The sequence below is a fragment of the Chiroxiphia lanceolata genome, chromosome 3 (assembly GCF_009829145.1).
Source record: "Chiroxiphia lanceolata isolate bChiLan1 chromosome 3, bChiLan1.pri, whole genome shotgun sequence".
Classification (NCBI taxonomy): domain Eukaryota; kingdom Metazoa; phylum Chordata; class Aves; order Passeriformes; family Pipridae; genus Chiroxiphia; species Chiroxiphia lanceolata.
Window position 1 is genome coordinate 33624468 of NC_045639.1, and position 25913 is coordinate 33650380.

The 25913-nt window shown below is 40.1% G+C and overlaps 2 protein-coding genes across 9 annotated transcripts in view; both read left to right on the forward strand.

Annotated features, from left to right (window-relative positions):
* Positions 1 to 23447, forward strand: part of HEATR5B (HEAT repeat containing 5B) — a 57694-nt gene extending 34247 nt beyond the window's left edge. For 2 of the 3 annotated variants that reach the window (XM_032683106.1, XM_032683105.1), the window contains exons 26-36: positions 717 to 785; positions 2961 to 3140; positions 3818 to 4055; positions 4663 to 4923; positions 6383 to 6510; positions 6697 to 6841; positions 11337 to 11606; positions 13622 to 13846; positions 15806 to 15957; positions 18917 to 19130; positions 20717 to 21660. In XM_032683106.1, the coding sequence (XP_032538997.1) occupies positions 717 to 785; positions 2961 to 3140; positions 3818 to 4055; positions 4663 to 4923; positions 6383 to 6510; positions 6697 to 6841; positions 11337 to 11606; positions 13622 to 13846; positions 15806 to 15957; positions 18917 to 19130; positions 20717 to 21021 (2187 nt within the window). In that variant the 3' untranslated portion in view covers positions 21022 to 21660. Of the gene's footprint in view, positions 1 to 716; positions 786 to 2960; positions 3141 to 3817; positions 4056 to 4662; positions 4924 to 6382; positions 6511 to 6696; positions 6842 to 11336; positions 11607 to 13621; positions 13847 to 15805; positions 15958 to 18916; positions 19131 to 20716 lie in introns of all 3 variants that reach the window. The other variant, XM_032683104.1, reaches the window with a different exon arrangement.
* A 1276-nt stretch (positions 23448 to 24723) lies between these two features.
* Positions 24724 to 25913, forward strand: part of STRN (striatin) — a 67768-nt gene continuing 66578 nt past the window's right edge. For 3 of the 6 annotated variants that reach the window (XM_032683107.1, XM_032683110.1, XM_032683111.1), the window contains exon 1: positions 24725 to 25109. In XM_032683107.1, the coding sequence (XP_032538998.1) occupies positions 24804 to 25109 (306 nt within the window). In that variant the 5' untranslated portion in view covers positions 24725 to 24803. Of the gene's footprint in view, positions 25110 to 25507; positions 25674 to 25913 lie in introns of those variants that run through there. The other 3 variants (XM_032683109.1, XM_032683108.1, XM_032683112.1) reach the window with 3 other exon arrangements.

Here is a 25913-nt window from a genome sequence, read left to right on the forward strand (position 1 = left end):
AGTATACCAATGGGAAATGGGCAATTGAAGATTTATTTTGCGGTATTACTGCTTTTTTTTCTTGCATAGCTGAATATTTTCACCTCCTTTGTCTTCACTGTGTCTTCAAGATCTTTTTCAATACTTTTTAAAGGCAGACTTTCATACTTTTCACTTCCTGCCCTTTTTTTTCCTTCCTTCTGTGGAGCTGTAGCCATTGCTTCTTCTCTTTGACTTGGTTCCTTTTGTTTCAGAAAGATGCTGCCTTATAGCAACTGCCCAAAAGGGTTTTTTTGGTCAGTATTTGTCATTTGAGGAACCTGATGCAAATCCAGCCATAAACATTTGATTTCACACTTCTATTCCTTTGGACATCAAAAGGTCATTGGCTTATTGAACCTTAGCAAAAATTTCACCTGTAATACTTGAATGACTAAAAAGATACTCATTAACGTAAGATACTACCACATATTTGACAAAGGCAGTTGAGACTTAAAAAAGACAATGAGCAAGCAGGAAAAAGGTGGTTTAAGACTTTGTAGTTGTTGTTTAAAGAATGGTATTGCAAATATGTTCTAGACAGCAAGGATATGTTTGGGGTGTAAATATAATGCCAAAATTAGGAATTTTGTCTTACTTGTTTTGTGTTGGTCCTTGAGCCTTAAACAAGGTGAGATAAACAATGTTGTATCCCTGTTGTTTTAGTTGGATTTCTTAATTTTTCTTCCTATCAATAGGTTGGAGCTGCTCTGAGGCCAGCTTTTTCCCAAGATACACCATCCGATATAACTGCAAAGGCCTGTCAGGTATGGAGGAAAATGTTCAGATTCTATGAGCAAAAAACTAATTTTCCTTCTCTTTGGAAAAAGGATGCAAAAGAGAAGTAGTATCAAATGTCTGGAAGATGCTGTAAACTTAGGCTGTGATGTTTTTGCATCTTTTGAGTTTTCTAGTAATGTATTTTGTTCCTCAGAAGTGCAGAAGTCCTTTTAGGGAGCTACATAAACGTGTCTGAAACTAATTATGTCTTCATGTCAATTCTGCGTTTGTTGCTACAAGAAAAAAAAAAAGGAAAAAAGCCTTTACTTAATGAGACCAAGAGTAATGTATTTATTGAGTTTTCTTTCAGTCTGATCAAATACTTGGATTACTAATAATGTACCTTCCAACACTAAACTTCCATTCAGTTTAATGCTGTATTTTAGATTTTACAATGTAGAAGATCTGAACATTCTCATTACAACCATAATAACAACTTCTTAGTGAAATTTTGGTAATTTTTTTTTTTTTTTTGCACGTGTGTGGTTTTTTTTCTTGTGTGTGATCTTGCATACTGTAGTTTAAACCAACTATCAGCAACATAGCTGTGGTAGTATCTGGAATGTGTTTTACACAGTGAAATTACTACTGTAGTTTAAAGCAGCAGTTTAATTATCTATGCAAACATCAGTTTTGAAACAATAACACTGCGTACGTGAGTTTTATTTAGTGAATTTGGTCCAGAAGGAGTGTGACTTTGTCTTGTTCTTTTATAATCTTAATTTCCAGCAAAACTTGTAAGGATAGATCAAGTACTGCATAATTTGGTATCTACACGTAGAAAAGTCTATGTCCATCCTGACTTACAGAATGTTTCTGTACATTTAAAACTAGATGAAGAGGCAGTTTGTGTGAAAACTTATTCTGTGTAAGTTGTCAAAATCTTCTCTGTTCAGCTGGTTTCAAAGTGGATGTGTGCATGTACAGGATCAAATGGCTAGAGATTAGTTTTGGATATTGAATTCTCTCTAGAAGTTACATGGACAGAGAGAAGCTTCACTGAATGAGTTGGATGTTGTTATTTTTATGTATTTATATGAATGAAACAGGTGTTGCCTTGCTGAGCAGCAGGATTGAAGCTGGTCTTAGTCCTACTGTGAATGAATAATGGATTTATGAGACGTTTTCAACAGCTTTGTCCTGTACATCTTTGGGACACTTTTGATGTTTGTTTTTACATTATTTTAAATATGTCCATCATTCCAGATCATGAGTGTCCCTTTCCCAAAGGCTTTCATGGAACTGGTTCTCTAGAAGCAAAATAAATAAATTGGAAATTGGTCAAAAATGCCTTGGAAAAAGAATTTGTAAAACCTGAACTGCTTGGTTTTTTTGCTTCTGTTCCTCATCCTTGTAGAATCATCTCCAGAATAAGAGCAGTTCTTCTGAAAGAATTTGTCCCTTTTTATCTTTGTAGAAAAGCAGTTGCACCGAAATTCTTCTGTTGTCTGCATTATGCCTGGGCATGAATGTGTTTTAGAGAATGAATGCCAATGTATAGCATTAGCCAGGAACAGCTGATCTGTGTGATGCTTGTTATTTTAAGTACCTGTTTGGATCCATTTAATTCAAATGAAAAGTGAAGAGACACCCAACTGTCTGTTCACTATGTCTCATATCGATTATTCTAGATATAGGACTGTTGGTTCCAAATCATAACTCAGTTTTTCAAAGATTTATATTTCACTCATTTCTAGGTATTTTCTTGACATTAGTGATTTGAAAGCTTCTCGTTAGTATGGAGCCTTATATATTAATTGGAGAGGCATGGGTTTCTAAAGATGTACTTTTATTGACTGCTGTCCAGTATATTCTTCACAGGGAATGCAATGGCACATCACCTGAACGATTTGACCAGACACTTGGGAACAGAATAAAAAAATTGTGACTACGTATTTGTGGAGGATTAAAAAACTATTTTAAGTATTAATATGCATTGCAAATACAGCCTTTGTAACGACTTACCTGAGCAGTTCTATTGTCATGGGTGGGAATTAAAAAAAGGAAAACCTCAGGTTTATTTGTGTTAAGCAGGAAGAGAGGGGCTGAGTTTTTGGTGGTGATTGTTCTAGGTTTTGTTTTCTTACTGATTCAATTTTTTTGTTTATAAGGTTGCTGGGGTTTTTTTCTGGTTTAGAATGATTCTAAACTTTGTTGTCTAGGTATGTAGCGCTTGGATAGGAAGTGGGGTTGTAAGTGACCTGAATGATCTTCGCCGAGTTCACAACCTTCTTGTCTCTTCCCTGGATAAAGTGCAAGCAGGAAAGGGATCTTCTAGCCAGCTTTACCGAGAGAGTGCAACTACTATGGAAAAACTTGCAGTTCTGAAAGCATGGGCTGAGGTAAACACTGACCATTAAATCTTTAAAAGATTGAAAACAGTTTACAGGGTAATAGCAGCCTCACACCTCCCTGGCTGCACCTGTCCTTCTAACCTCCTAACCTGTTGCACTTTCACTCCTGGGATGTTTTAATCTCTATATCTTTCTCTGTTGCTTTTTCTGCCATTCTGTCAGTCCATATTTACAGTGAGGCTTGATTGTTTTTTGTTTTACTGCACTTTTCTGTATCAAAATACACACTCATACCCTATCACATTTTGAATTTCTTCTCATCTTATTGCTCTTAAACTTAAAAAACCCTCCAGAACCAAGCAAACAAAAAGCAAACCCTCCTTCCCCCAAAAAAACCCCTCAGAAATCAAACAACTTTGAAATATATTCTGGCATAATATTGCAGTTAATTAAGTAAGAGTTTGTCAAAGTGTTCCTGATTGACACGTTTTAGAAACAAAAGCGTGTAGCCAAAATATTTTAAGAAAGTACCATTTATGACTCTGTTACATATGTACTGGTGGAAATAAAAGGAAAAAAAAAATAAAATGTAGTTGTATTGAAAATCTCTTTCAGTCATTTTCTGGTGAGTTGTAAATGTATGGGATCTGTTACATTCACAAGGGAAAGGCTGCTGCTTTTCTTTCTTTTAAAAATCTCACAGCATGTACTTTCATATCTTCTAGGTGTATGTTGTTGCCATGAAGATCAAGAAAGAAGCAGAGACCAAACCAAAGCGTGTTTTAAAGAGCACAGAGGAGGATGAGGATGATTTTGGTACTGTAGATGAGTTGCCACCAGACAGTTTGATCACACTTGTACAACCTGAACTGCCTGCCCTCAGCCGACTCTGGTTAGCTGCGCTGAAAGATTACGCTCTTTTAACTTTACCAGCTGAATTTGCTACCCAGCTTCCTCCAGATGGTAAGCACTGAAAGAAAACTGTAGTTGAACCTTCAGATTTATTCTATAAATTACTTGGCATGCATGTTTTTTTGCAAGTGAAAAATTTCTGCCTGTGTGTGATAGAAATATGAGTTTCAACTTCGAGCTTTTTTCCTTCAATCTGGATGAATAGACTCTTTATCTGAATTACTGAGGTCATTAAAACGATGTCTTTGTAAAATTAAGAGTACGTCTGCACCTCTAATACCTTGATATGAAATGCAAAAAGGTGTTATTGTAAGAAAAACACAGCCTCTAAGATTAGAGTGGATATGTCTTACATTATTTTACTGAGTTAAGAGTGAATGTTCTATATGAAAAATACTGCAAGACCTGATGACTGTGCCTGCCTTTGCTCTCTGCTCACAGCTTCATCATGGCCAGAGCGCTTTCTTATGAGAGGTACTGATGTTGCTACAATGTTACTATACAATTGGAATTTACTGTCACTAACAAGTGTTATACCTGAATGTTTACATGATCCAACGCACCCAGAATAAATATACTGATAAATTTAAAGTGCGTGCTTGTTGTCTATTATTGGGAGATAATTTTAGAATTTACCTTTGCTTTGCTAATTTAACAGGAGGAGCATTTTACACTCCAGAAACAATTGATACAGCTAGACTGCATTACCGAAACTCCTGGGCTCCCATACTACATGCAGTGGCACTTTGGCTGAACAGTACAGGATTTAATGTGTCAGAGTCAACAGAAGAGACTGCTGCAGCAGTGCCCAGTTCACAGAAACGTGCTACATCCATTATGTTAAACCAGACACCTGGAACTCCACCTGCCACTAAATCTTTGCCAGAGATAAACAAAGATCGAATGCACTTAATTTTGGGTAAGAGTTACAAGTTAAGAGCTCAGTAGCAGCACATTATGGTATGAAACGCTATGGGAATAAGAAAAGATACTTTGCCTGAAATCTAGGAGGTTTAAGATGCATTACATGTCTGGACATTAATATTTTGAAAATCTGTGTCTCCTTTCTATCTCTGCTTGTTGTGTTCTTCAGAGCATTAGCAGAATATTTGTCAGTATGATTATTGTAATTAAATAAAATGAGTAGGAACTGTTCTACACTGTAATATACTCAGCACTGGTGAGGCCACACCTGGAGTACTGTGTCCAGTTCTGGGCCCCTCAGTTCAGGAAGGATATTGAGGTGCTGGAGCAGGTCCAGAGAAGAGCAACAAGGCTGGTGAAGGGACTTGAGCACAAGTCCTGTGAGGAGAGAATTAGGGAGCTGAGGCTGTTTAGCCTGAAGAAGAGGAGGCTCAGGGCAGACATCACTCTCTACAACTCCCTGAAAGGAGGTTGTAGCCAGGTGGGGGTTGGTCTCTTCTCCCAGGCAACTATCAGTAAGACAAGAGGGCATGGTCTTAAGCTGTGCCTGGGGAGGTTTAGGTTGGATATTAGGAAGAAATTCTTTACAGAGAGGATAATCAGGCATTGGAGTGGGCTGTCCAGGGAAGTGGTGGATTCACTGTCCCTGGAGGTTTTTAAGATGAGAGTGGATGTGGCACTTAGTGCCATGGTCTAGTAACCACGGCAGTAGCGGATCAAGGGTTGGACTTGATGATCTCAGAGGTCCTTTCCAACCCGGCTGATTCTTTGATTCTATGATTCTATAATACAGATGATATGAAATTTTGTGCTTTAAAGATGCAAAAGCTGCAGGGTTAATTAAAATACCCTTATAAAAACACTGTTCAGCAGAGACCGATATTTGACAATTCACATGAGTAGCTTTTTTATCAGTTTTTCGTCTGTGAGCAGCACTCACTGTTGTCCTTTGTTGTTACCTAACAGCTTTAAGGGGTGGATGTGATCTGAGAAATGCCAACAGTTTCCTGAGATATACAGATATTTAAAAACAGAATGAAGTGCCATATGTATAATATGAATATTGCATATTTTTTGAGGCTTAACTTCATCTCATTTATCTTTACATTTTAAAGAGTTCAGGAAAATAAAACTCAGTTCACAACTGAAGAATTCAGAAGTCTGACTTAAAGATCTTTAGATTTAGTTGGATTTCTGTTCAGTAGTCCAAGTTGCTTGTTGTCACTGTTCATTTTTTATCCTGCCAAATTTTGGGGAAGACTTGATGCAGAAGAGGAAGCAAATACAGTTTTGGTCTTTTTAATACATAGACTCTTTTTTTTTAAAGGAAGAAGAATTGAGAAAAACATGTATCTTTCTAAAGTTAAGAATCTGCTATACTTACAGAAAAATTTCAAAAGAAAACTTGATTTTATGATGATATGAACATTCTTTTTAATTATTGCTCTTTTCAGGTGTTAGTATACAGTTTCTGTGTTCCCCACGACCTGAAGAACCTGTTGAGCATGTTACATCTTGTTTACAAGCACTTCATACTTTATTGGATTCCCCTTGTGCCAGGATCCATATTGCAGAGGATCAGGTAATGTATGAGCATGTTGTGACAATCAGCTTTTTCTAGGTCTTGGTCTTTCCTCTATGATGATTACAAAAGCTGTAGTTATTTTTCATGTGAGAAAAGTATTTGTTCCTCATAAACAAGTGACATAACAATCAGGAATCGTTAAGTCCTAATTAATTTTTTTATATGTATTTTGTTTTACTGTAGCTCCTTGGTGTTGAACTCTTGAGTGTGCTTCACCGACTACTCCTGACCTGGGATCCTCCCTCAGTCCAGCTACTGGTTACAGGCGTTGTCCAGCAGATAGTAAGAGCAGCTCAAGATTATTTGCAGGAAAAAAGGAACACACTAAGTAAGATTTTGAAAATGCGGCTTGCTTTGCAGAGTAAATAAGTAACAGGTTTTTGTCTTGGGAAAGGAACTCAATTGCATTAGAGTATGGTTACACTGAGGAGGAAGATGCTGTGTATTCCACAGATAATTTTGTTTGTATTCATAATTATCTGCTGATTTCTTAACTCTTGTAAGATGTAATTTTTCTTCCTCTGATCATTCTAGTGGTTATTCTTTTCATGTCATGGTTTTCGTTCATTTTTCTTGAGTGGTGAAAGTTATACCCAGCACACCACTTAAGGTCTAGGACTTTCTAATACCTTGTTCAGTTTCCTTAAGATTTCTCTACTAACTGCCTCCTTAGCACTTCATTTACCTTTTTTTCTGAAGTTCAGTGGTTTAGTCACTGGCGTAGGGTATTGTGGTGTGTCCCTGGCACAACTGGCATTCATGAAGTGAGTGAACTGCTAGCGGAACCAGGATGAAAAGTTGCCTGCCCAGAAGATCTTGCCAGGAATTGGAGCAGACTTGCACCTGGGTTCTTACTTCACTGACATTCAGGGCATTCAGGGTGTGGCAGCAACCAGGAGCTCTGGGAACAGGGTGTGCAAACAGAAGCAAGGCAGTTGGCATGGAAAGGCATGCTTATGCAGCCCAGAAGTGCTGCTCAAGACTGTACAAGACTGCTGGAGTAAGCATAATGGTGGCAGTGACATACAAGACACATTCTGCTGACTGAGGAATAATCACCTTGGTACATCAGACATCTACTGACCGCGCTGGAAATTCAGATGAAAGTGCTGATGTGACTGTCCTCCAGATGCTTGTCTGTGCAGCCAGGGCCAGAGGTGGCATTGATCTCGCCTGTGAGACATGAAGGAAATGCATGCATGTGAAGGTGAGCAGAGTGTATGATCTCTGGAAAGGCAATGGAAGAATGAAATGTTCTTCACAGAGGTCCTGCAGGTGCAGGGCTGAAGTCCCATGTTTCTCAGGAAAGGCAGCCATAGGCTATGCTGGAATATGGCCTTGGAGGATGACACTTGCATGAAGGTGGCAGCTACAAGATGGTGACTTCAGCAACAAAAGGCTCTATCTTCAAATAGTGTTCTCCAGTTGGAGAACACTATAGAGATCTCCCAAGAGAGGAGGAGCCAGTTCTGCTTACTTTGATGGGTCAGAACTAATACCACTTAGAAGTAGTGAAGGGTGTTACCAGTCAGGAGCTGTCTTCTTGTTTGCCACAGGCTGCTTTATCAAGAAGGGAAGGTGGGTGAAGCCATATTAAAACAACTGGAAGAAGCTTCCAATCAAGCTGTGGGAGCCTTGAGAGAGGCTTTTGCCATCCAGTCGTGTGCTGGAAGGGTGACACTGCAGGATGCTAGCACTGAGAAGTGTATGAGGCACAAGTTTTTTCAGTCCAAATAAGGGAGATGCTCAGTGGATTTGCTCCTCACTAATACAGAAGAAATGGTTATGAAGGTTAATGGTAGTTGTGGCTGTAGCAGCTATGTGATAGTAGAGCTCATGATCTCGAGGGAAATGAAGAAAGCAAGTAGCAGAGCAAAAGCTTTGGCATGACTTAGCAGAATTTGGCTTGTCAGGGAGCCTGTAGACGAGATTTTTGTGGTAAGCTTCCCTAAAGGGCAAAGGAAAGAGGGATTGTTCATCTTCGATGACAGAATAAAGCTCATTCAAAACCATCAGCAGGAGGCTGACTTGGCTGAACAGGAACTTCTGATCAAACTCAAATGTGACAAGGAAGTATATGAATAGTGGAAGTCGGGCCAGACTACCCAGGAAGACTCCTGAAGACTCCTGCTTGGGTATGGTGGAGTGGAATTGGGAAAGCCACACCTTAGCTGGAGCTAAATGATGATGAATGTCAAATATGGCAAGACGGACTTTTATAGATATGTTGGCAGCAAAGAGATGAAGGAAATTTGGACCCGCTGCTGAATGGAATGGATGATCTAATGAAAAAACATGGTGGGGGAAAAACTGAGGCACTATTATCTTCTTTGCTTAGTCCTCCTGTGTCTGTGTCTAGTAAGCAAGTTTAAAGAAGAGAAATGCTACCTGCAGCAGACAAGCATCAGGTTAGGGACTGCTTACAAAACAGCTGGACATACCCTGGAACCAGATGGGATGCATCTGAGGGAGCTGGCTGATGACATGCTAAGGTCGTTGCACTTATCTTTGAAAAGCTATGGTGCTCCAGAAGGCTTTCCAAAGAATGGTAAAAACCAGATGCTATGGCTAACTTTGAAAAATAAAAGATGTAAGGTGGATTTTTGGGATACTATCTTGCCAGTAACCCTGCTGTATGTGTTGAAAAAATTCCTCTGGAAACCACTTTTTAGTACATGAAGTAGAAAAATGTGATTTGAAATAATGAACACAGGCTTACCAAGGACAAATAATGCCTCATCCCCCTCTGTGATGAAATAACTGGCTTTGGATGTGGAATGGTGGATATTTTGCAAGGCTTTTGACCCAGTACTTCATAATATCATTGTCAAATTGGAGCAGTGTCGACTGAAAAGTGGGAGAATAACTGGACTGCTGTGCTTGAATGGAGTTCAGAGATTCAAGTCTGACTTGCAGCTGGTTGCAACTGGTGTTTCTTAGAGATCAGTATTGGTCTGCTACTGTTAAACATCACCATGAACAACCTGGACGATAGGACAGAGTGCAGCCTCAGCAAATTTGTGGATGATACCAAATTGTGCAAGTGGTAGATATGCTGGAGGGCAATGCTGCCTTTCAGGGGAATTTTGAACTGCGGGACAGAGAACCTGCTGAAGTTTGGCAAAGACAAATGCAAAATCCTGCATTGGGATGGAATGTACACTGGTATAGGCTGGCAGGCTGACAGATTGGATAGCAGATTTGCCAGATAGTGAGTGGTGTATGCGAATCTGTAGTATGAAACCTATGCAATGCTGAAGAGTCTCTTACTGGGCTGTGTTAGAAAAGCGTGACCAGTAGATTAAAGGTTATGGTTGTCCTTTCAGCTTGAGCTTGTGAAGATGCATCTGGAGCAGTGTCTAGTTTTTTTTGCCCTTCCTTCTCATTCTGAATAAGAGACATGTTGACAAACATGAGGGAAGTTCAGTGAAGGTCCACTAAGCTGCTTAGGGAGGGTGAAGTATGTGACCCCATGAGGAGAGGCTGAGAGAGCTGAACATGTTTAGTCTGCAGAAGGGAGGGTTAATATGGGATAGAATAGCAATCCCCTTCTTAAAAGGGATTTAAATACAAGGCCAGTCCAGAAACTTCTGAAAGGCATATGGTAGAAGAACAAGAGGCAATGGACACAAATTACAGCACTGGAAATCCAGATGGGATACAAGGAAAAAATTAGTCACTGTGGGAGTGGTGAAGCAGTAGAACAGATGTCCAGGGATGTTGTGGCATCTCCATGCTTGCAGATATTTAACACTGAACCAGGAGTCTGAAACTAGCATCAGACTGAAAACTACTTTCTGAGGTACTTTTAGTAACCTCTTCCTTTTAGCAGAGAGTCTCCCTGTTCAATCATCCCTTTACCATTTCTTTAAAAATCTCACATTATATGTACTGTTTCCATCTTTGCTAGGTAAATATGGTCTGCCATATTTTCTGTTACCTGAAAGAAGTGAATTGAAACCCAAAGAATATTCTCTTACTACGGAAAATTACTATCTTAATCTGGCACAATATACTGTTCATAAAAAAAACCCCAACTGATAGCTTTTGCCCATTTTCCACATAAAAACAGGGAGAGGATTTTGCTGGAACTCGAGCCAGCACAAGTGAAAATGCAGGCTCTGTTCCTTCATATGAATTAATGGAATTGTTTGCTGTCAGCCCAGTAAGCTGCATTTTTCAAATCGATGAATGTGATAACAGTAGCAATCATTTAAATTCATAGGAGCTATATAGGGGTAGTTCAGGCCAGCTTTGGCTTACTGAATCTCTGTTGCTGTTTACTGGGAGAAGGAAAGACTGCAGCTGGCCAGGCTGCCATCAAAAGAGAGGCTTTTTGAACTGAATACACTCAAATCATGAACTCAGACATAGAACCCTACAATGCTTTTCTGTTCTCTTATTTCATAATCAATTTAGGCTGGAATAAGATTTTGTCAGGGTGGAACTTATAATTAATAGCTATTAAATTAAAAAAGTATTGTTCCGCCTGTTTATTTGGCAACCATTGCTGTTAATTTTATAATCAGTTTTAAGAGAAGCGAAATAATTAACTGCAGTTTTATTGTAAGAATACTCTTTTTTTCTAGTTCTGGATGGATTTTTAGTAATGATTGTTGCAATCACAATACTTCTGAAGCATTTTAAATGCCTGTAAGTCATTCTAACTAAAACATTTAGTTTGACATGAGCCGCATTTGTGCTATCTTATTGTAAAGCAACTTTTTCTTCTTGATTTTTAACTTTTTTGTGAAGAGTTTCACGTAATCTTTATTATGGGATCTCCCTTAACTGTCTCCTCATACATTTCTTTCTTTTTTCAGATGAAGATGATAATGAGGAAAAAGAAAATCGTGTTGCTTTAGGAGAGGGAGGTGAGAGTGGTGGTCTTGTGCCTGGAAAATCTCTAGTCTTTGCAGCCATGGAATTGCTCATGTTTATCCTAGTACGACACATGCCCCATTTGAGTTCAAAAGTGTCGGATTCTCCAAGTCACATTGCTGCCAAATCCCACCTCTCTGAGGAAAGTGCTCGTCTTGTGGCTGCCACCATTAATATTCTGTCTGACCTGCCTTCTCTCTGTTCTCCAGCAGGTAAGCTATTGTAACAGCATATATGTAACAGAATATGTGAGTAACCACTAGGTTACTCTAGTGGGAGTGCCGTGAGGATATGAAGCTAAAAATAAACTCTAAATAAATTGTAATGGGATGCTTTAAGTGTCATCTATTGATAGGTATGTTTAGGTTGTAAACTAAATTAAGAATTCAGGCTTTTCCAGTGAGCAGCATAAAGGAAATTATTTGACTTTAAATTTTGCACGTATGCTGCAAGTTTGCTGAGGAAATTAGCTCTGTATAACTCTGATTTTATTGTTGGGTTTTTTTCCCTTTTTTCATGATTTTGAAACATTTTGGCAAATTTTAATCATATTATAGAGGAACACGGGAATCTTTAAATTCCTGAAAAGTTCATAAAGCAGCATCTGTATGAAAAGAGAATCCTGTTGAGAAAAAATCAGCACAATTCAGCTGCAGTACACTTGTTTTTGCAGCCGTTGGCTGTCAGTCATTCCAAATGTGACTCTAACCTAAATGGAGCTTTCTTCTGCCCCGAAAGACTATCACAAAGGATATGTGTAAACAAGGGTAGTTGCATTGAGTGAAGTTCAGGGGTAAAGAACATAGTTGCATGGGAAGCTGCAGTCTTTGAGTTTTGCTTTTCAGAGAACAAATTGCTTTAAGTGTTGTCTTGAGGATCTTTGGGAAGTTTCACACACTGATATAGATAATGTATTTGGACAAAGTCATACTCAAAAGACAGTATGGCCTGTCTTCAAACAGACAGTTTGTGTCTTGCAATTCTTTAAGGAACAGTAGATTTTGAGTTGATCTGGAATCCTACACTGTTTTTATTTGATTCCTAGTTCTTTTTCCTTTTCTTTTTCTTTTTTTTTTTTTTTTTAAGGGGAGGGCAATGGGGAGAAGTGTGCACTAAAAGAATAACAGTAATACTTCTGTGTTGTCTGGACTGAAGATGTGCCTCCCAGCGTTTAACAAGTGGCCACTAAAAATAGCTCAGAAACTACTATTAGTCTACAGAGACTGATAGAGTCTGGGTTTTTTTCTCATTCAGAAGATGTAGCCAGCTGATAGGTGTAGGGAAGTGGGGATAGCACATGCACAAACATTTGTGTTAATTGAGCCTTTGGATGTAAGGGAAACTAAACAAAAAGAACTCATCACTTCCTGTGATCGAGTGGTTTTTTGTCTTCCTCTTTCTTTCAAATATGAGCATCTTACAGTCTTCATTGGACAAGATCCTGGGCAGTCTGATCTTCAGGAACTGCTGCTTTGATAGAGGGAGTTAAACTAGATGACCTCCAGCAGTCCCTTCCTGTCATAATTGTTCTGCATAATGTATTTATCCTTACAGATTCCCAGAACTAGGAACATGACAGGATTTATGTTTCCACAGATGTGGGAAAATGAGGCATAGAAAAGATACAGAAAGAGACTTGACTGTCTCAAGTAACCTGCAGATTGATACTGTGTGCCTAAACCCAATAGCACCCTTCTTTCAGTGCTACAGGGGCTTGAAGTCTACATGTGTTCTTGAAACTCCTACAGCTTCTGCCCAGGATGTGAGACACACAGATATCTTCCTTTCTTTGCTCTGGGGCTTTTACTACACACCATCTTCTTTGGAAGGTGCTATGACTTGCTTTGGATACCCGTTTCCAGGCCTCTTACTCTTGTTGTTTAAAGAACCCTAGTGATATGCAGATCGTGCAAACAATCTGGATGACATACCGTGTATCACATGCCCTGTAGGACAAAGCTTTAATAGCTGAATCATCATTCCTGAGTTGACATCAGCATTTCAAGCGTTGGCTTGTATGACTTGTATTAAGATACACTTCACTAGTACTGCTGAATGAATGTGGTGATAAAATGTTGAATGGCATGTGTCATTTGTTACCTGAATTGCAGGTTATCTTGGCATGTCCTTTGTTTCCAACCATATGTATGCATATTGGGAAAGCCAAAGAGGTTATCTACCACACTTCAGAAATTCTATTTTATCTTTTTTTTTTCTTTTTTTTTAGGGTGTATGACAATCTTACCCACTATCCTATTTCTGATAACAAGAGTATTGAAAGAAACAGCAGTAAAATCGGCAGATAACCAGGTCCCACCTCCAGTCAGTGCAGCCCTTCAAGGGATAAAAACTATTGTTACTCTTCCAACAGTCAAGACTGATGAAACTCAGAAACAATGGACAGGTCTTATCCGTAGCACACTGGCATCTATCTTGGAAGATTCTCAACCTGGTAAGTAGTTTCTCATTGCAGCAGGGTTAAAATTAAAGAGAACTGGGTTTTGCTGTAATGAAAAGGCAAGTATGGTATCTGCCTATAATTTTATGTAAGACCTAAGTGCAGAGAGCATAACTTAATAGTTGCTAAACAGATTATGTTGAAGAAAAGCACAACATTGGCTTTAATAAAATACAGTTGCATCTCAAGAGTTCCCATCCTGGATTTGTCCTTGTTTGGTCTGTTTTCTTTGACAGTGTTGATCATAACCTCCTGTTAGAACTTTTCTCTTTTGCAACTCATCTTGCAGCCCTGCCTTTCTCAGGTTTTGCGCTTGCACAATTTATATAGTCTTTAATAACTATATAAAGTGTTAAAGTTTATTGAGTGTGAAGGCAGCAACAAATAATTGTGGCAAGGTTCGGACTGAGTAGGATACTCACAATACTGTTACAAGCTTTCAGTGGCGAGAAAGAAATCCTACCCCTTCCAAAAAAAACCCTGTTACTCACCAGCAGAATGGATACTGTGTCTCTTCAGAGAACTGCAGACTACTTCTCTTGGTTCACATAGGTGCTTTGCCTTGCCCTTCAAAAAGTAAAAACGATGTACAGTCTCATCTGCATAGTTAGCAAAAGAGAGACACGAAGATTTGCCATTTGCATAATGGTAGTTCAGGGAAAAAAACATCCCATTACATTGCCAAGGAGCCATTTGTAGAGAGTGAAGAAGTTGAATGGAGCTACTCATGTGAGAAATGGGAAGCGAGTAGGTAATTGGAAATGATTCTGAAATGTCCGAAGGGGGAGGATCACTAGATTTGTGTTAACCAAGCCAAACTTCTAATTTGATTTATCACATCAGCTCTTGTCTTCCAGCCTTTTGTTACTGTAAAGATTCCCCAGTCCCTCTTTCTAGAAACATTACTGGCTTTAGGCTTTTTTGCAGACTTCAGAAATCTTTCTTGGTTCCTTGCAAGAGTATATGTTTTCCTTTCCAGTTTTCTTTGAAGTGGGATAGCTCACACATACAAAAATCTAAGCAAAGTCTACTGCATACAATTTCAAGTCTCATCATTCAATAAAATTTAAACAAGCCTTAATTTAAATAATGTAAGGAAAGTTGTCACTTAAAATGCTCGGAGTAGTTTTTTGAAGTGAAGTTTCACATGGTGGTTAAGCCAATTGAGTGACTGGCTGACATCTATAAAGGGTTGTTTTTCTTTTTTGCTGACTTTATACATGCTGTTTCTTTGTGCCTCTCAGAGGAGAACAGAACCAATCTGGCCAACCAAATCAGCAGAACAGTGTTTTTTATATATATTATAATAGTTTATATAAAAACATACATTTTTTGTTCCTGTTGTAAATTCATGAATGAGATCTGTGAAGACAGAGCTTGTGCACAGAAAAAAAAAAAAGACAATGGCAAATACAGGCTATTTGAAAAGCAAGAAATGTTAAACTAGGACTGTTCGTATTGGTGACAGGTGGCTGTCAGATCAGCTAGTCTGTTCTGTGAAACCTCATGTTAAGTAAAAGTTGTTGCCATGCTGGATATCAGTTCCTTACTCTGCTGTATCAGCTGGATAATAAAACTAAAATGAGGTAAATCTTTAATGGAGAAAGGATCTAAAAAAATAGACTTTTTTTCTCTCTTGTTTACACATTGAAAACAAAAAAATATGACTCGGTCCAAGAAAGTGTGGGTGATGATGTTTTCCTTAATACTTAAATTTCAGAAAGTTTGACTTCTTTTATTAAAACAACTATTAGAATAGAGTTGTTCAGCTTTTTGTCAGTCACAATCAATAATGACAAAGTGATTTTGTAATAATTACATGCGTGTGTAGTTGCAAATAATTTCAAGTACCTATATTTCCTTTTTGAGTTTATCTCTGTTCACTGTCTTTTACTAAGTAAATTCTAAAGCCTTTTGGAATAAGCTAACAGCATGTTTGATTTTGTTTTTCAGAAGCCTCTAAACCTATTCTTGATGAAGTAAGCATACTTACAGCTATTGCTCTCTTCCTTTGGTCAGCAAGCACTGAAATAATTGGAGTGCAGTCTTTACAAAATGGATGTATGAACAGATTTAGAAGTGCATTAAATTCCTGTGATCCTTGGGTAAGATCATGTTATGGGATTGTGAATGATATATAGACAACAAAAACTAATTGTCATATATTTAACACATTTCCTGAATGATGCCTTTACTTCAGGGACAGATACTGCATGTCAAAATAATTAGAATTTTCAACCGTACCTTATTGAAATTCATAAGCAAAATAACCCAAACTAAGTGCTTCTAGATAAAGGGTGTTCATAGCCTGATGCCAGATTCTTGACTTGGAGCTTTTTAAAAGACAAAACCAATCTTTGGTATGTGAAATTTTTTCAAATGAAAAGGTTGTTTACCAGAGAGCGGTGACATCTCTACATTATGCTGATCTTTTATAATAGAAATTAACCATTTTTCTGTGGATAAAATTACAGCCCACAATTTTGATCAATTTCATATTTGTTTGTGCAAAACCTGTACTTATTTTACATATTCATACAAAATTCAGTTTAAGAGCAAAAAATATAATATTGTAGTTGCCATCAGAGCATCTACAGATTGTGAATCATTTGTCTCTTGATTTCACTTCTGCCCTTCGGCTTGTCTTTATGAATTATCTTCTGAATTATTTTCTCATTAAATAGGAAAGTTAAAAAGTTGTAGCCTGACTTTGTTCAAGCAAGCTAATGCACTGTATGGATAGTTAAGCTTAACTTTTCCAGCCACGTATGTATCAGACAAGTCTGCGGGTGGGAGCTAAAGACAAAAATCTGTAGTGTTTCCACAAGCAAGCACTGCAGAGATTCCTGAGAAAAAAACAGGCAAAAAATGCAGATATGTTTAGGGTCACAGTGAGGCATGTAAAATCCTGTTCAGACTGAAAATTCTTCTCTGTAGCAGGGCAGGTGTTTTCCAGCATGAACATAAAATTCAGTTTGTTTTGAAACCTTACTTTGGATGGAAAGCTACTTAAAATTTTAGTGCATGAATGGAAATGTCGGTTATATTAAGCAGAAACTTTTATGTCATGATCTCTCTCCAGTCTGTATAAACACATGAACTGTGAGAGGAGTACATTTTTGCCCACCACCCTGCTGGAAAGCTGCCCGTCAGCTGGAACTTACCACTATTTTTGTAACTCACAGAGAAAACTTGGACAGCAGCCAGTCTGTGTCCATTCTCCTCTCACTAATGTGCAGTACATATACTCTGTGATACTTCTTGTGTGTTCATTCTAGGTTTTTAAATTTATAATACTGATTGTTGCAGTCAATAACTAGACACCGGTTTGTAATAAAAGCATGGTACTGACTGTACTAAAAGCCTTGAACTGATTAAGGAAAAAAAAAGTCTTCTAAAGAACTGTTGCTGCCTCATAAGAAATACAGGAGTAGTTTTGAAAGTATTGCCACCTGCAAAAGTCTGAAAAGGTTCAGTATAATGTATAATAATAACCAGAAGTCTGGTGATCTCAATTCCATTTTGTTCCAATCAGATAACTCACTTGAGAGACCCAAGTGTCTCAATGATAATGGGCAAGTTTTACATGGGAGTGTACCTTATATGCTTTGAAGAAGCCCTGATTTTACCTCACAGGAGTTTTTGTAGATTTCTGTGAATGCAGAATAGTCAAAAGTTTTGTACTACAGAGATGGAGGAAAATAAACTCGGATGAAATTCTTCTGTCAGATGCAGTCATAAAATACATTTGAAATATGTATACAGTTAAGAAAATACTTCTACTCTTTATTTCAAAGGCTAATAATCTTTAGCATGATAACAAGTTAATAAGAAATGAAGTTTAAACAACATAGACAGAAAGGGAAGGGAATTATTAGGAGTGGTATGAAGAGATAGAGGAAAAATTTTTTGAAGTAGGTTGAAGATGATGCTGAGTACGATGCTAAGGAAAAATGTTCTTCTGTGGAGCTCTGTTAGAGCTACCATACAAATGATATTAGAATAAGTGTTATTACTTCTGGCCTTAAATTTGAATTGTATAGAATGCTTGCAGCTGTGTACTAGTGACCTGAGCTGCGTAACTTCTATTTTCTTACCATTAGTTTTTTTTATCTGTGATTTTTATTCAATAGTTTTATGTATATATCTGTGTTTTCAGTGACCCTCGGATCTTCTAACAGATCACCGTGTCCAGTAGTACTTCCTCTAGAACATTTCTGTTCAGCATGTGCTCAATAGCTCATCCTGTTCAGACTTTAGTGCAGTTTGAAAACATGTGCAATGTTTTATCCTCTTATTTGGCGTGGGGTTTTACTTTTCCAAAGTTCTGGGTTGTTTGTGTGAGATTTTGAAGGAAGATCGTTGTACACCCAAAAAAAAAGTATTCATAAGTTCATCTAAACAAGATCATCAGTGAGTTATTTTCCCAAACCTTGGCATTAATAATCTTCTGCTTTCCACAGAGAGGGAGGAGGGAAAAAGAAAAATAGAAGGAAGATAAGGAGAGCATTCTGTGATCCAGCTCACAGTATGGCTACCTATACTCCTATACTACTACCAGCACAAAATGGGGAATGAGAAGGAAGGATGGACAGGCCTGACACTTTTGGCTACAGCCTTGGTTTGAGTTAGAGCAATAAGATCACTTTGATCTGAGTCATTTTTATGGGCTGTGTTACCCTTCTGGGATTGGAATAGAATATCATGATTTTGAAGATTCATCTACTATTAGAACTGGTGGTTCTGAGACTTAAAGACGTAGTTCACTGTGAACCAGTGTAACTGACTTGTATGACATTAACTATGCCTTTATTTTCTCTGAGTTTATATTATTACTGCTTTTTAGTACCTGCATGTTCTTTCTAATTGGCCTTCCTTTTATTGAAAACTGGGCTAATACTGTTTTAGCAGATGGGCTGCGTTGCTGCTTTCCTCTTATTCAGTATGTTTCCTTCCCCTTTAGTAGTCTTTTTTTTATTATTATTATAGATAACAGAGTTTATTAGAATTCTGTGAATTAACAAATAACTTTGAGGACAGTGTATTTATCTTTGATTTGATTAGGTTCAAGCCAAGTGTTACCAGCTTCTGCTTTCTGTGTTCCAACACACCAATCGTGCCCTGTCAACTCCGTATATTCATTCATTGGCCCCTATCATGGTTGAGAAGTTGAAAGCTGTGGAAAGGAGCCGCCCGAACAACAACCTGGAGCTTTTAGCAGTCCAGGAAGGAATTAAAGTCCTTGAAACATTGGTTGCCCTTGGTGAGGAGCAGAATAGTAAGTATTTATGTGTTCTAGAGAAATGTGTAATGCTAAAATAGAATATTGAAGATCAGAAACTTGCAGTTAGGAACTTGATGGCACAGTCACAAACAGAACGTGTGCGCAACGTGCTTTTGTAATTACAGTACTACAACTTTTGCATACATGAACTTGTATAGCACATGCAGTGTGATGTACTGCAACCTTTGCATTTCTGGTGATTGCAGGAAAAAAATTTCTGAACATGAACTGCAGTAATGAGTGATGTTTTATTCTGTTTGGAAATGAGTAGTTCACACTATTTAAGTTTACTTTTTCTCATTGTTAACTTCTTCTTATTTTAATGGACTTCTATCAGATTGCTTCTACCAGCTCAACAAAGGTTATCTGAAAAGCCCAAAAAGTTGAACAGTACTGGTCAGAGTATCTTGATTGTAAATGAAGCCTACTGTTTGCTCCAGTAGATAGAGTACACTATTTATAATCTAAGTTAGTTATTCTCTAACTGGAACAGTGTGCATTCTGAAGACTTACTCTGCAGATATTTGACTTCAAATGCTGATAAAGTTCCTTGTAAAAATGTTACTGTTAGTTTTTTGTGGGGTTTTTCTTTTGCTTGGTTTTTGTGGTTTGTTTATTTTTCCCCCAGCATACTCTTTGTTGGTATTTTTTTTTGTTGATGATAAAATACTAAATTTGTTGAGCCCCATTCTGGTTTGGGCACAGATGTTTGAAAGACATTTAAAATGAGAGAGAAACTGAAGCAAATGAGAAAACAGAACATCTGATTTTTGCTGTCTGGAGACAAAATCACCCCATTGAGTATGAATTAGTCAAAACCTTTAGGGGAAAATAATCTACAAAATTTTAGATAAATGAGTTACCATTAATGTTTAAGTTCTTTGAGCTTAAAATGTACAATTAGCCTATTACACATTTCGAAGGCATACTTGTAGCCTTTCTAGATACAAAAATTTACCTTATTGTTTAAGTTCAGCTGCCTTTTTTGTTCTGAAGGTCAACCCTTTTGATCCCTTTGCCATTTTGAGCTGTGGCCTCATTAGGTCATGCTAGGCCAAGTATATCTGTGGTGCTAGTTTTTGGATTAGAATCTTCCAGATTAATATAATATAACAGCAGAAAACTGTCCCTGACTTTTTTATGAACATTTGCATACTAATAGCGGTTCACTTTATGCTCACTGGGGAGGCTGATGCTCAGATTCGATTGAATAACGTTCCTGTCTTCCTGAAAAGTGTTTTGAAACCCTTTAATATGGTAGGCACTCTACATCTTACAGTCTTTATGAATGATCTGCAATCAGATGGTGCAAAAGCATCTTTAAATAAGTGTCAGGATCAACATAACTGTAATGAACAATAATAGAAGTCTGAAACACAATTCTGGTAAGAAAGATTTGAGTGATGAAAGGACAGGAAGCCATCTACATTTAAGTTGGATTTTATTTGATAATTTTTTAATTACAGTGTTTATTGTCAGTTTTGAAAACAAGATTACCCTTATCAGTCTAGTAACTGATAAAATTATTTTTATTTTGTTTTATTCTCTGATATGGCAATTTTTTTTTCTTTCACTTTTAGGAGTACAGTTGCTTGCTCTTCTCGTTCCCACTCTGATCTCCTATTTACTGAATGAAAATGCCTTCGCTTCTGCATCTGCAGCATCTAAGGATCTTCACGAGTTTGCACTTCAGAATCTAATGCACATTGGTCCACTTTACCCACATGCTTTCAAGACAGTAATGGGAGCTGCTCCTGAATTAAAAACACGTCTAGAAACTGCAGTCCGAGCAAGTCAGGCCAGCAAAGCAAAAGCAGCTGCTAGGCAACCACCACCCACAGTACATTCCACCCCAACAATTAAACTGAAAACTAGCTTTTTTTGAATTACTTTTATTATTTTTGGACCATTAAGTAGTCAGAAGCATTACATTATCCCTGCATACATGTCTAATTTTGTGTAATTTGTATGTGAAAGGCTGTCTAATGGAGCTTCGTGTAATTACTTGAAATCCATGCATTACAAGGGAAGTGGCGTTACTTGTGTTTGTATAGATTTTTAGGAAATTGTGATCATATTTATGAATTTCTGTTATAAATTATCCACAAAAAGATTATTCTATATCTAAATACTTTTATTTATTTTTAAAAGCTCCCCCAAACCCTCCACTGGTTTTTGAAATATGATGATTGTTATCCTACCCTTGTGCCAACACACTAGCACAGTGGGGACGGAGGGAAGAAGAAAAACTGTTATGAAGTACTTACCCTGTACCGTGGGGAATTTCAAGTGTAGAAGTATGCATTTTTTCCTTTTAAAAACAAAGTAAGGAAGGAGATTGTCAGACTCTGTAGATCATCTCAGCTTGCATGAAAAAAACACAACAAAAGAGTTGAAAATTTTCAGCCTTTCTCAAGGTGAATGATCAAGCATGCTGTCTTAATGAGTTGTCCTTATTTATGTGGTGTATATTGCTTTCAAATTAGTTTCCATGCTTGAAAATGAATAAAGGATGCAAAGAATCTAATCCCCTATCTCTTCTAAGATAAAATTTAAGGGAATGCATTGGAAATTGAGTTTATAAAGAGAACTGCCTGCTATCTGCATTTTTGTAGGTGTAGATTTTGGCCCTTGTAAGGTGCTCTGTGTTTGCAGTCTTCCTGTGCTGCCAGCCACTGGTTGAGTATGTGATGAGTCAGTGCTCTGCCCTTTGTCCAGACTCATATTTGACCTTGCTGCAAGATTTTAGTCTCAGTGAATATATCATACCTGTAATCCTTGATAAAGTTTGCAAGCAGAATTACTGGAGTCCTTTGAACCTCTACTGACTCAGGGGGCAGAACACCAGTGAGAGTCAGGCTCCTCCGGTTTCTCCTTCCCCACCAGGCTTTTCATTTTTGAAAAGCACGTGACTCCCCTTGCATCTGGGTGAGTCTGGTCTGCGGATTTTGGAGCTTAGAGCTCAAGTGCTGTGATTCCTAATGTTTGTCTGCTGCCAGGCCTCACCCCTCCTATTGGCAGAAGTGTGGAACTATGTATTTTCTTGTGTATACAAGACTGACCTACGTGAATTTTTTTGACACAGCTGTTGAATTTATGGGCTTCTATAGGGATCTTTCTATACATTTTGCTTTATAGAGAGAAGCTACACAACTAGAGGCCTCAGCTAGGCCTGTTGAGTTTCATCTCTGATGTTTTTCTGGATACTCTGTAAAACCCGGGTATTTCAGATGCATCAACCTCAAATATAACAAAGGGATAGTAAATAGAATTGATCATGATTCACAGCTGGTTGAGATATTTTTAGATCGCTATTTTTGCATAGTCACTTGCCTCTGGGCTTTCTACTTTCCTGTAAGACCTTATCTAATATCCCTTTGAGTACCTATGCAAAATGGTCAAGACAATGCTCTTCTGCCCTATTGCATTTGCTGTGTGCAAAATATTTAACATAAAATCAGAAAAGCTTTCATTTCACAGTGAACATTTTAATACTAAAGTGATGACACAACAAATGGTGCATCCTCTAATCTCTCAGATTTTTTTCATAAAGCTGTTAACTTCTAAGTCTTGTTCCATTGTTCTATAGGAGTAAAGATATATGTGGAAGTAAAAACAATATGCTGTACATGAGGAAGAAAGTAGTTTCACTACTTTTTTCATCTTAGTATGAGTAGTGGGAATTAAATTGATTAAAATATATCACTTTCTATTATGTGTTTCCAGCATTACAAAGCTGTATTGCTTAAAAGAAGTTCTAAATCTGTTTAACATTTGAGAGAAAGTATTACGGAAACTCTTTCAGTACAAAATTGAAGACAAACGTTTTGCAAGTAAAACTAAGAAAATGATTTTTTAACCTGTTTTAGATTTCTTCCTCCCCACCAGATAGTCTAGTAAATAATGACTTCTTGGAATGATTTTATCTGTAATCAGGTTTTGTTTACCTTTTTATCTGAGCACTTTTAAGTTTTGGTTAGACTCTAGTTGACAAGATGTCTGAAAACTCAGAAAAGGGGGGGGGAGGGAAGTGTAGCAATCAAGCATAACTAAGTCAGTAGAAAAAGAGAAATAAGTTAGCAGAAGGGAAAATGGTACTAGATAGAAGTAGAGGGATAGAGAAGGGAGAGGTTTTTCTTTGTATATTGTGTGGCTGTCTACAACATTCACAACTCTCATTTGTATACATCCTTCCCCAGTTTAGTCCTCATTTGCTTCTCTGCTTACTCCGATACTAAAGGTATAACCGTGTGGTTTTACATAATATTTTGGCATCAAATTTCATTTGATTAAAAAAACCCTGAAGTAACTTGAAATGTCTGTAGTGCTTATTGTTTGTCACTCTCTTTTTGTTGTTTTTCTTTGTCAAATGCTTTTTAAATGTGCTCCGTTTCCCTTTCACATCTTTCATCTCTCTCTCTGCTGTTTCCTTCCTTTTTGAGTGAGCCTTGTTGTTCTACTCCAGTAGCACAGTCCCTCTTCAGTGCTTTCCCTTCAGTTCCCCTCTGCTCTCTGGAAGCTTCTTTAGTTGTCTTTCCCAAAGAGGTCGCCCGCCAGCCACAGCTCTAACTCCGAGAGCAGGGTTATGAAGCAGGCAAGTTCGATTTTGAAGCAGCCAGAAGGAAACAGGAAACACAGCCTGAGTAAGCAGCGGGGCACTTTTCTTGCATGCCCGGGGCATGGCGAAGGACACGAGAGGCACAAGCAGGGCCCATTCTCAGGGCCCGCAGGAACCCCGTGGAAGCTCTTTGGTGGCATGTGCCCTCTGTCCCACACCTGTGGTACAGCCCATTGGAGCAGCGTGTTTGTGTCTCCAGTAAGGCTCTGGTGCTGGTCTGCGCGTGGCATAGAAAGCAAGCCCAACTTCGTCTCTTTGTGCCTTGGGGAGAGGGGGAGAGGGCAGTGCTGCCAGCAGTTTGCGCCCTCTGCCTCACAGGATCTTGTTTTCCCTTTCCTCATGTGGGAACAGGCAGCGTGGCAATTCCTGAAAAATTTTGTGTTGCTCTCTTCCAGCGTTCCAAACGATGTTCAAGAAACCCCTGCAGCCTTGAGCAGGATTTGCAGCTTTCGGCAATATGAGGCCGAGCACTGCTCAGAGCAGGGCGAAGCAGAAAAGAAGGGGCTGAAAGAGCAGGGCCTGACCTGAGGATGTGGGACTGCTGCGAGACACCTGCTCTCCCTGTGTCCCCAGGATGGGCTGCGGGAGTGCCCGAGCCGCTCGGACCCCGCTCGGAGGTGGAGGTGCCCACTGCCCTGTGCTCCTGCTGCAGCAGGACCTGCCCTGTCCCTGTCGCCGTTGCCGCACCCCTGCCCAACCCACCGGGCCCGGGGGCGCCCTGCCAGCGGCCCTGCCGGTCTCCATCTCGGGGCTGAGGCTCAGCCGCCAGAACGCCATCCCTCGAATTAAGGGCGGTGCGGGAAGAAGGCGGCGATCGGGGAAGCCTCCCCGTCCTCCAGCGGAACTACATTTCCCAGGATGCCGCGAGAGGTGCGGGCGGGTCGCTCTCGGCGCTGTCCCCTGCGGGCCGCCGTAGCGGCGGGTGGGGGTGGCTGTCAGGCGGTGACGGCGGGCGGGACGCGCCCAGGTTGTTGCTGCTGCTGGTGCTGGTGCTGCCGGGACCTCCGCGGCGGGAGCGGCGGCGGGAGCCAGGCGGACCCGGCCCGGCCATGGACGAGCAAGCAGGGCCCGGCGTCTTCTTCAGCAACAACAACAACAACAACGCGCTGCTGCTGCCGCCGCCGGCGGGCGGGCCGGGGCTCGAGCCGGGCGAGGCGGCGGCAGCGGCGGCCGCCGCGGCGGTAGCGGGAGGAGGCGGCGGCGGCGGGGGGGTCGCAGCCTCCGGAGCCGCCGCGCCGCTGTCGGCGTCCCGGGCTCAGTACAGCGTGCCGGGCATCCTGCATTTCCTGCAGCACGAGTGGGGCCGCTTCGAGGCGGAGCGCGCCGAGTGGGAGGCGGAGCGGGCGGAGCTGCAGGTAACACCCGCGACCTTCCACCCCCCCGCGCCCCCGGCTCCGCCGGCCGCTCCCCCTCGGTATCCCGCGTCCCTGGGCAGCCGGAGGAGCGCGGCCGCCCTGGGCGCTGCCATGGCTCGTTCCTTTCCCCGGGAGGGAGCGGTCGCCGGGGCTGTTTCCCTGTCCCCGGGGGCGGCCGCCGCCGGGCGAGGGGCGGGACGTGGCGGCCCCGGCCCAAAGCGGCCGCTCCCGCCGCCTCTCCGCAGTTCTCCGAGTGCCCCTCGGGGCCGGCCGCCCAAACTTGTCACTCGTAACGCCCTGTTAAAACCTGCCCCCGTCGTGCCGCTGCCCCGCCGCTTGTGCCGCAGCTGCCCCCGGTTCGCAGCCCCTCGGCCCCCGGGCCTGGCCCGTGAGACCCGCTGGAGCCCCTTCGGTGCTGTGGGACACGTTATGTGGTGTTTTCGGTTGAAAAGCGATGGGCTTGATACGCTCATTAGTGCGTGAAAGGACTGATAGGGATCTTGTGGTTAAAGAACTTCTGAACTGCTGGCCTAGAGCCACTGCTGTCAGATACTTCAGTGATGGGCATGTTGCATGAACTCCAATAACAGTCGATAGTGCAACCTTCGTTCCTCTTTGGCGTTGTTTACTGGAAAATCTCTGTTGTAAACCTTAACGCTGCCCATGTTACCAGCAGCCCACTGTTTGATTCTCATTTGGCCGTGTTTGAGACTGAAAAGTGTCTACTCGTTTTCCTTTTGAGGTCTCCTTTCTTTGTCTCTTGCTTCCTGTCCATCTCTTTTCTTTCTACGTCTTTCCTTGAAA